Below are 11,234 nucleotides of genomic sequence, written 5' to 3' on the forward strand. Positions count from 1 at the left end.
TGCATCAGAGTCCTCTACTCTTAATGCTAAACCTATCCTGGAGATTGGGAGAAAAGCCTTTGCTACTGAGATATAAGATCTGCCTTCCAGCAGGGTATTTAACAGTGAAACCCAAAAATGAGCAAGGAACTTTCTAATTATCTGAAGATATATGTTCTACCCTGGACAAAAATTATTATCTGGTTTATATGTCAAGTTTCGGATGGAATTCTGGCATCCTGCTTCAGTCTGAACAAAGCCTCAGCTCCCTGAGTGCTCCCAGTAAATGGAACAGATGAGTTATCAGACCCTGGGCCACAACAAACTGCTGGCCTCCATCCAGCACTGCAATAGCAATCCAGGAGGATGGCAACATCCTTAACCCCAAGTCTTTTCCATTTCCTAGCACAAGAGTCTGGGAAATGGTAGTGGGGACCAGCCACAGCTGCCACAGTCCATCAGCTCTCCCAAACAGCAAGGTTGAACCACTGCATTTTACCAACATTTCTGCAAGATGTAACTTTCCTGTCCCTTAAAAGAAAAAAATGCTAATAATGGTTTCCACTTCAGGCTTGTGAGAAAAAAAATAAAAAACAACAAACAATAGAAGGAAAAGCCTACAAAAAATTCAGAATCTTACTTTTATGAATCTGCAAAAATAATCTGCTTTTATGTGGGTGAGTGAGTGAGTGAGTGAGTAGTCACCAATATAACATTTTTGTCCCTCCTATGCATAGAAGGCAGGGGCTGGCATTAGACTCTGTTTTGCTGTTTGGTGGCATTTGGGCAGGCCTGAGAGCTGAGTTCTTACTGGAGGTTTGAGCTCCAGGGGGCTGAAGGACAATACTGGGGAGCTGTGGGCTGGGTGCTGCTTCCAGGTGCTGGAGGCCTCTCTGATTTTGTTTCCTTGGCACAGCACAGCTGTTCCAGGGGTGAGTGCGGCCCAGCAGCCTCCAGGGAACTCCACAAGCCTTGAAGCAGCATCAGACTTGTGGGAAGCACAGCTTTTCCATGCCCTGCCCAGTGTGTGGGCACAGATACTCAGCTGGTCCCTGGTGCTGCTGATGCCTTGGGATTTTTAGCTTTTGTGTTTTTCATGTATTTATAATCCTGCAGTTCTTTAGTGTTTAACTCTTAACTCCATGCACAGTGTGAGCTCCTGCTTTCCCATTTTGGGCAGACACAACAATTCCTCTCCAATCAAGGACATCTCACTGCCCCAGGCCCTGAGAGATGTAAAATAAAAGTGAGTTGGGGGAAGCAAACTTGGGGTACATGGCTTCATTACCTGAAGCTGTACTTGGAAGATTGACCCCCAATATCAAATGGACAAATTTATAAAAGTGTGAAAACCTGTGACCCATCATCCATTTTTGGGTGTAGCCCTTGTGGGTCTTCATCTGCCCTAAATGTACCTGAAGGGCCTTCAATAAATAGAACTGCTTTTTATTCCCTTAATTCTGTCTGGCCTCTGTTTTTAGGTAGCCCCAAAAGGCATCACTGCAGAAGCATGGGGAGGGTTGCAGCACAGGAGCCCTGACAGCGTTTCCTGCAAAAGGCAATTCCGTGCAGTGCTGGGGAAGGGGAAAGGGGAAACAGCCCCAACAGCCAGGGCTGGTCATTGTGTGGGATTGCTGCACTTAGCCTCAAACCGCCATTTGATGTGCTAAAAATAAGACTGACATGTTTTGCTCTCAACCCTACAGTTCTCTTTTGGTCAAGATCTGCTGTTGCACCATCCCTTCTGGCCGTGAGAAAGGCAGGAAAGCAACCCTGTGAGGCAGAGGCATTGCAGGGCAGCCAGAGCCCTGTGTCCCTCCCCGTGTGTGGAGATGGTACCAGCACCCCTCCCATCCTGCCAGGGGCTCTGCCCCTGCAGCTGCAGCCAGCAGGACACAGCCATGCAGGGGAGATGGAGATTTTTCCCAGCAGGGAAAGGAGGCAGGAGCTCATCAGTCTGTCTGACAGCAGGCAATACCAGTGGTTCTTCACCTTACAAGAATATTTTGTCCCACTGGCTACTTTCTTTTAGAAAATCGCTTTTCCAGGCACAGTGTGGTGGATGCTGGTGTCAGTGCAAGGTTTCTTTGGGGACAGGCACCAGTGCTCTGCAGTGCTGCTGGGCCCTGGAATACCGTGCCCGAGAGCTGCCAGCAGGGACATAGCACAAGTGTCACCTCCTGTGCGCCACACGGGGACAGCACTCACAGGACTGAGACAGGGGAAATACCAAGTGAGCGTCAGTGGTCCATGGCAGGGGTGATAAAACCTGTGACTTTGTGGAAGGAGGGGACCCTGAGCAGCTGCAGAGGATGGTGGCTGACAGAGAAACAGGGTGCAGAGAAGGATGGGGATTCTGATGCTGCCGTGGCCAGGAATCAGGCACAGACCCAAGAGCCTCAGCAGGAGCCATGTAAGTTCTCTGCAGACAGCACTTTATCCTAGCTTTGCCTGCTGGTAGCTGGTGTTGAGTTTGCTTTGACACATGCTGGTGAACCTGCTGCTCACAGCCAGGTGCTTTGTGCCTAGTGACATGGCTTCTCCCTGTCTTGAGACCTCGCTGGGCTGATGAGACCCTCATCTGGCTACCACAGCACCAAGCTGTGGATGGGAAGCATCACACTGGAGAGGTTCTGTGAGCTGAGCCCCTCCAGGCATGACTTTGACTGCTCATGGTTTGTACCACTAGTGATTTCCTGGAATCAGACAAGAGGAGGCTGTGAACAACGCTTGAGGAGGATGCAAAGTTTTCTATACAATGATGAAACTATCACAGTCCAGAAGCTGGATGACTTTGAAGATTAAAGTACCAACAAGGACCATGACATAAAAATGTTGTTGGTTGGGGATCAATGAGCTGGGCACACTAATATGTCAGTAACTACTTGTAAGCATCCACCAAGGAGCAGCCCCAAGAAATGCAAAAGCAGTCCCTGGAAATTTAGAAGTTTGTAATATATTGTGACTGTACACTGGCATGGAATTATTTTAAGGGCCATGATGTGATGTGCAGACAGACAATGCAGAAATACTCCAGAAGCTGCTCTAATGTGACCTTAGAGCAAAGTGGAAAGGGGAAATATGTTTGCCCAAGACAGCAATTCAAGGTGCTAATATCAGCATCTTTAGGCTCATTGATCAACTTGTCTGAGCTTTTCTGGTAAATAGGCTCTCGTGGGGAGCCCAAGAGCACCCCTGGGACGCAGGCACCTGCAACCACTGAGCAGTCACAGAGCCAGCAGGTCACAGGGTCACAGTTTTCTCAGAATTGCTGGCTGAGAAGAGCTATGGAAGACAAGAGAACTACTATGATTCAGAGTGAAACGCTTTATAATAATCACAAAACTGTCTGGAAACCACTGCCCTCACCTCTTCAACAGCTGCAGGGCTGTTGGGGCTGTTCTGTCCCAGGGCTCAGGCAGTGTGACAACAGAAGCCACTCCTGCTCCAATCCCAGCAGGGGTGGCACTCTGGAAGGCAGAGAGAAGACCTCAGGACGTTTCAGGGCAATGGGTCCCCTCCAAGCAGTCTGTTGGGAAAGGAGAGTCAACAGGCATTGCCCAGTGAGACATCAGGCAATGGAAGGTAAAGCAAAGGAAAAAGCCAAAGCTATTCCACTTCCAGAGGAACTGCTGCAGGGATGCAGGGCAGACAAGCCTTTCACCTCCCTGCAGGGCTATTGCAGGCTCCTCAGTCAGCAGGAGGTGGTACAAGCCACACCAATGGTGATGACAGAGGAAGCTCTGCCCTTTGTTCAGGAGGAGTGCGGGTGCTTTCTCGGCCAGCATTGCTGCTCTCACAGCCACCAGAAATTGTGATCAGAGGACACCTCACTGGTCATGTGCAAGGAGCACTGCTCGTCCTGCCTGCACAGCACTCCACAGCTGGCCTGGAGGAACTCACTCCCTGCAAGGACAGCAAGAGAACAGGTAATTTCTCCTGGCTATTTACTGACACGGTTATTTGAATTCTGCAAGGCTTCACCTTTCCCCAGCAGTGGTGGGACACCAGAATAGAGATGGAGAAAGACAGGGCTGGAGCCAATATATTTTCAAATGTTAATATTGATACTGACCACATCTGACACGTTTGGGGTGCTTGAGGGCTGTCTCAGCCTTTGCTAGATATTTTCTAGGTCTCCCTGTTACGATCTTCCCTTTTGTCTTACGGGCTCGTAACGCATTTCTCATGTCCAGAGGACAGAGCTGCTGCACGTGTCTGCTGTACCACGTTCCCTCACCTCTTCAGAGGTGTCCTGGCGTGATTCCTCTGCTGCATGATTTTCAAAGCTAACCGAGATCCACAGATGCACACAAATGCTGCAGCACTGCCTTATGGTTTGCTCGCTGGGGATGCTTTTGAGACCCAGGGACCTTCCCCCATGGAGCCACGTTCCCCCTGCAGGGAAAACCCAAAGACATGTCAGACATCTTGGGTTTTTCTGTCCATGAACAGTTGCACGTGGAACGTGCTTCTGCATTAACACCTCCAAAACTGGAGGGCAAACAGCAATATTACCCTTAGATCCAAGGTGATAAAACCACCTGCTAGACCAAACATAGCTCACCTCTTCCACATCACGTTCCTGCCATGGCGTACGTGAGTTTGTTTTGTCTTGGAACAGTGGCTGTAATGCTTTTGAGATAAAGAGCAGCTTTGAAAATCCTTGAAAGGCAGAAGCAGACCCAGCACTCCAGTTCTCAGTGCAGCCCTCTCAGTACAGAATTTGAAGGCAGCTGAAATCGGTGAGAGACAACACTAATAAGAGATACGCTAATAATTGCTCATGTCATAATGAGAAGTGATGCAGAGACATCTCAGGACTGAGGGCAAGGACAGCTGTCCTTCTGCTGCACATCTGGGACATTTTAAGCTGTGAGGTCACTGGCTGGCTTCCACTGAGCCCTGCTATAAGGGAAGGGATGAGAGCTGGGTTTAACAATCCCCTTCCCACTATCAAATGTTTGCAATGGCTCACATAACTCCTTGCTGCAGGACATCTGCTGCTGTCTGATCCAAGTCTGAGCCAAAACAGGGGCCCAAGCCCTTTTCCCTCCCAACCCTCCAAGAGCAGTCTTCCCTACACAGGGCCCAGGGAGAATCTTAAGTTTTTCTCTCCTTCACAACTGATCAGGCTTGTGTCCCTGTCCTTCTTCTTCCCACTAGGTACCCTACATCAGGCAAAAGGTAGCAAAGCCCCAGACTCTCTCAATTAGAATTAATCACTGATTCAGTCCAGAACCTCCCTTGTAAAAGGCTTCATTTGCTTTTGCAGGAACTGTACGTTTTGATACTCCCAAAATGAACCGCAGCAGCTGCAATATCACAGCCTATGAAATATTTTCAGTTTTCCAGCTGTGTGTTTACATCCCAGTTTTGGTTTTGGGCATTGTGCTGAACGTGTTGGCGCTGTGGGTGTTCTGTTACAAACTTGGCAAATGGACAGAAACCAGAGTGTACATGGTCAACCTGGCTGTGGCTGACTGCTTGCTGCTCTTCACCTTGCCATTCAAAACTCAGTCCCAGTTCCAGCACCTGAAGGTGGATGGCTGGTGCCTGGTTCTGGAAGGTGGCTATTTCACAAACCGCTTCATGAGCATCGGTATCATCACCCTCATTGCTGCTGACAGGTACCTTGCAATCAAGTACCCTTTGAAATCCAAGGCACTCAGGTCTCCACTGAAGGCAGCTTTTGCCTCTGGAGTCCTCTGGATAGTCATCATCTGTGAGACTTGTCTCATTAAAAGCTTTGAGGACCGAAGAGAAGATGATTTTTGCTTTGAAAAATCTTCTGTGACACCCTCGGTGATCACACTGTGTACCATTATTGCAGGGTTTTTCATACCGCTGCTCATCTTGAGTTACTGCTCCATACAAATCATTGCAGAGCTCCGGAGAAAGAAGACTGACAACTGTTGCAATGAAATGCTGACCAGGAAAGCTGTCTACATTGTGTCTGCAAACATGGCTGTGTTCATCATCTGCTTTTTACCTCTTTATGTTGGGCATCTCCTCCGCTTCATCCTGGACTCCGTCAGCTCCGACTGCTCGGCAATACAGAGCATCAACAACTTCGTGCACTTCGCCTCCATCCTCGCCAACACAAACTGCTGCCTGGATGCCATTTGTTACTACTTTGTCAACAAGGAATTTAAGGAAGCATCTCCCAAGCTAGCAAAGTCCAAATCTGAGGCCGGTGAGGAAGCTGAAATTCAGCTCTCACATGTAACACATTAAGACAAAACACATACAGCGCGCATTTTATATTTGCCGTGTTCAACTGGGACTCACTAGCAGGGTTTCACACTTGCTTTTTATAAGAGTCGGGTGGAGGAACATTCTACTAATGGGAAACATTCAGATACATGGTTCAGCTCTGAATCAGACAACCACAGCAGTCCAGGTTCTGATCTAATGATCTAGATTGCCGTTGACAATTCTCTGCCTTAATGCAAATTTGCGTAAAAGGGTAGGGTAGATTTTCCCTGCCAAAAACCCCCATCTTTCATTTTCCCATGAAACCCAAAAGAAGCACAGGCACTGGTAAAGGATTGGGTTTTGTCTGATCCCCACCTTGGATCAGTGTTTGTGCAGCTGTGACAAAGAAATAGGCTATTCCAAATGTCAACAAACTTTTAAAAAATCAGAGTGAAAGCATGCAGAGAAAGAAGGATGGTGTTTCTGTAAGTCACAATCTTACTGGTTTTTAGTTGCCAATAATGCACAATCCCATAACAGGCATATTTAGCTTGCTTTAAAGAACTTTACAGCAATGTAACAGCTACAAAATGATCATCATTACAACACAAAGTCAGAAGAAATTGCAATTGCTTGAACTGCGGAAAAACTTGTGTGAGTCAAAAGTTTGAGTCAAATTAAAATTAAAGATTTGGTGCAGAGCAGTGGGAGCAAGGACTCTATATTAGGACTCTGTTCAATCTTACAGTGTAAAGGACTGTCTAAAGTGGTAACAAAGCTGTTCCAAAGAAATCAACCTAAATAAAGTTGTGTCTCTAGCATGGAATTCAGTTTCTTAATGAGTTAAATGGAAAAGGGGGGAGATGGAGTGGTAGAGGGCCTGCTGTGCTGCCTGTCCAGGAGGGACACTCCCTGTTGTCCAAGCCAGGGGCAGTGGGTGCGAGCTCTAACTGGGACTGGGATTTTTTAAGGCAGAGCAGAGTGTCCCACCCTGTGGTAATTTTACCACAAACACCTAAAAAGTAGATGAAACCACTCAGCAGCTTCAGACCACACACCCTGAGCTGGGCTGCACCATGCACACACCTCCACTCACACCTCCTAACCCCAGGCTGGGCTGCTGGATTTGGTTTGGTTTAAGGCAAATTTGGGACAAAACTTCCGACAGGGTTTTTCCAGAAAGCAGATTTAAGTGACCCTTTTCCCAGTTGGTTCAGGAAAAGATTTCTTTGGAGAAAAGTGGAAAAAAGCTGTTTATTTAACAAGGAAAGCATTCACAAGTATATAAAACAAATAATAACACTACACAATAAAATTTCTTGTTGTTCTGAAGAGATGGCAAATTCAGAAAGTTTTTTTGGTGGGGTGTAACTCGGCTCACTCAGTCTCTTATCAGTCCCTTCTGTGCTGGAAATGCAGCATCCCAGCCCCAGTGGGCCACCAGTGTGAGCTCCCGGTGTTTTCTGGGTTTGCAGTCCAGAGCAGGCTGATCAGTTTCAAGAAAAAGAAAAATCACAGTCTGGGGAATTTCTCTGCTTCAGTTAGCTAAAAAAACCAAAAAACTAAAAAGCAAAGTTCTTTCTTTCTGTTTGTGCTGCAGACAACACAGTTTGTGAGAAGGAATGCAGAGCAGCAAGTGCAGTTTCTGCAAACACATTGCACACTTTTTTTATTCCCCTTCACTTTCAGAACCAGTCTTAGAGGTGCAGAACTTAATACCCAGCCTAAACAGGAGAGATGACTGGGGATACAAGCATCATAAAGGCACCCTAGGACAGCTGCTGTCCATCTGCACGTGCTGCTGCCACAAAAACATCCCTACAGCTCCTACACCCAGCCCTGCCTTTGTGTCTCCTCCTGTTCAAGGCAATGCCAAAAGGAGGAACCCCCTGCTGCAGACAATGGTTGAGCAGAGCCCTCCATCCACCTGGGCAGTGGCTGCTCAGTGCACAGGACAGCAGCAAAACCCTGCCAGCTTCCCAGGGGATGCAGGCTTCTCAGCATGCTTCCAGAGATTCAGACAAAAATGGGGATATCTGCTCTGTAAGCACCAAAATCTGAAAGCAGAATCTTTCCTTTGCTTACTACACAATGGGAAGTCAAAAGAGGACAAAGGGAAAGGAGGAGAGGCTCTGGCTGCAAAGACCTCCTAAGGAGGTTGGTTCATCTCCCCTTTTCTACACTTAAATTTTGTTTGAACAGATCAAAGCAGCGACGAGGGGTGCAGTGCATGCAGAGATGGATTTTGTGCTGTGGCTCAGCCCAAGGGTCACACCCTGCTTCCCCAGCCCTGCTGCTGCTGCTGCTGGCTCTCCTGCTCTGCTGAATGACATCTGCACCTCTGTGATCTGATGGGCTGTTCCCCAGGAGGGCTAACAGAGCTTTAACATTCTCCCCCAGTACAGGATCCGTGGGTGAGAGCATGGTGATTGAGATCACCGGATTGCCAGTGTGTTTTTTCTATACCTCTGCTCTCACCAACATGGGTGAGAGCTGCTCAAACCAAACTGCTGTTTAAAATGGGCAAGAAAAAAACCACTTCTACTCCACCAACCGCTGACAAAAAGGGTGGGGGAGATGCAAAGCAGCCTGTAAACAAAGCACTTCCGAGCATGCTCTGCTCAGCCACCCAGCTTCCAGTGCCTGGCCTGCCTCTGGCAGCCCAGAGACACACGGTGAGTGCCTGGCCTGGGGCAGCCAAGCTTCCTCCCTGCAGAGCCTCCAAAACTTTTGTGCTTCACCATTCAGGCAGGGCAGCCAGGCATTCAGGAGTGCTGGGGCTGAAATGCAGCACAAGGACCAAGAAAGCCCCTCAAGTTCCCCAGCTAGAAAACTGGTTTTTTACTGTTCTATTTATTCACTCTTTTGCTTTTCCCATCTGCAGCTTTCAGGCTGACTTAGTAGAAAGAGTGTCCTCCAAATTCATGAGCCACCTGGCCAAGCTCTCCCACCCACACAGAGAAGAAGTAAGAGAAGATTTTAGCAGTGAGGAGGCAGCAGTGATATACAGGTATTTCAGTGTGTTCAGGTATTTCAATGTGTTCAGGTATTTCAGTTATTGATAGACAGGTATTTCAGTGATGTACAGGTATTTCAGTTATTGATAGACAGGTATTTCAGTGAGTACAGGTATTTCAGTGTGTACAGGTATTTCAGTTATTGATAGGTATTTCAGTGAGTACAGGTATTTCAGTGTGTACAGGTATTTCAGTTATTGATATACAGGTGTTTCAGTGAGTGATATACAGGTATTTCAGTGTATACAGGTGTTTAATTAATATACAGGTGTTTCAGTGAGTGATATGCAGGTATTTCAGTGTGTACAGGTATTTCAGTGTATACAGGTATTTCAGTAATTAATATACAGGTGTTTCAGTGATTGATATACAGGTGTTTCAGTGAGTGATATACAGGTATTTCAGTGATTGATATACAGGTATTTCAGTGTATATAGGTATTTCAGTGTATACAGGTGTTTCAGTGATTGATATACAGGTATTTCAGTGTATACAGGTATTTCTGGTGGGCTCAGCAACCTCTGGGAGACAAGGGGGATCTAAGCACTTGCCAACAAGGTATTGATTCTTCCACCACTGCCTGGAAGGCAGACCATGACTATCCAGGCAGTGCAGGCCTTGCCTGGCTTGCTTTTATCTTGCTGCAGAAACCTCTCACCACATCCTCCAGCTTTCAAGTATGTGCAATTTAACCTTCATAGCACAGAATGCACTCTTCCTTTCATTTCTCTGGAGCCAAGGCTGGACAACACCTACACTGGGCTCGCCAGGTGAGGAGGGCTGGAACCTCCACCTCTCAGACTCCCAACTTGCATGGCTTCACCCTGCCCTGGGCAGGCCACACCACCCCCCAGCAGCAGCAGGACACAGGCAGCACAAACATCTTGCACTGGCAGCTCCTACATTGTAATAATTCTGTGATTCTGTGAGTTGATGACAAAGCTGGATGCAGGCAGTGTCACACCTGTCAAAAACCCCGAATGGATTTGTTACACAACCAGGTGGAACCAGAGCAGCTGCAGCACTGGAGGTGGCTGCACAGGGAGGGCACACACACAGGGTGCAGGTACACATCCAAACCTCCCTCTGACTTTCATGTTGGTGCTCACAAAGGTCTGCTAACATCTCACAGCAGATCTCTTGCTTGGGGCTTTCCATTTGCTTTTGTTGTCACGTTTCAACAACGAACCCTGTGCCAGCCGGGGTGGCTGACTGAAAAATGAGAGTTCAGCTGAATGTCAGGTGTGGGGGGAAAGTGTGAAAGCTGCTACCAAAAAGCTGTGACACAGTTCAAAAACAATTTTATCTAAGACAGAAAAAGAGGGCGCTGCTGGGGAAGTGAAAATTGGGGTGGCTCATTATCGTTAGCTTGAAGCAGAAACAATCTCTCAGTTTCTGAATGAAGCTCAGAGCCATCACTATGTCACTCCAAGGGGATGAGCCCTTGTGCCCCAGCCAGGAACAGTGTCTGACACTAGGCAGACATGAATGTTCCTCATTCCTCAATGTGCTGAAAAGCTGCAGCATCTGCAGCCCTGTCCATCACAAACCCTGGCACGGTCTGCCAGCAGCTTTGCTTTGCTAACTTCTAAATCCCACTTCTGCCTGCTAACATTTTCCTACCAAGGTGAGCACTCTCTAATTCTACCTTTCTGGCCCTTGGCTTTCCAGCCAGGCTCCTTGCTTTGGTTCAGTAAAAATTTGGCAAAGATATTTCAGGCCTGACTTCCATCAGCCTCAAAATTACAACAGCAATTTCTCCAAGTCTTTAGCCCTTGGTGGGTACCACAGCCCACGGTTAAACCCTTGCTCTGTGTTGCTGTATAAATACAGGCTCCAGAAGCACCACATTTCCCTCAAAAGTCACCTTGCACTGCCTGGGGACCAAAGGAGCAGCTGTTGTCAGTGCCACAGCAGAGGCTCTGTGCCTCTGTGTCCCCAGCACACACCAGCTCTGCCTTGCTGCAGACTTCATGACTTCCCTGCATTTACACTTCTGCCTGCCTCAAAGGTTATTTATGACCTGTTTTTCCTGAGAAG

The 11,234-nt window shown here is 47.7% G+C and overlaps 1 protein-coding gene across 1 annotated transcript; it reads left to right on the forward strand.

Moving 5' to 3' along the window:
- The first annotated feature begins 3,648 nt into the window (after positions 1–3,648).
- LOC139594667 (G-protein coupled receptor 35-like) lies at positions 3,649–6,958 on the forward strand. Its single transcript, XM_071437029.1, has 2 exons — positions 3,649–3,908; positions 5,255–6,958. The coding sequence occupies exon 2, from the start codon at positions 5,281–5,283 to the stop codon at positions 6,214–6,216; it is 936 nt and encodes a 311-aa protein (XP_071293130.1). The 5' UTR covers positions 3,649–3,908; positions 5,255–5,280; the 3' UTR covers positions 6,217–6,958.
- Positions 6,959–11,234: the final 4,276 nt, after the last annotated feature.

The sequence above is a fragment of the Agelaius tricolor genome, unplaced genomic scaffold (genome assembly GCF_023055355.1).
Source record: "Agelaius tricolor isolate 1412-34295 unplaced genomic scaffold, bAgeTri1.0.p SCAF_12, whole genome shotgun sequence".
Taxonomy (NCBI): Eukaryota; Metazoa; Chordata; class Aves; order Passeriformes; family Icteridae; genus Agelaius; species Agelaius tricolor.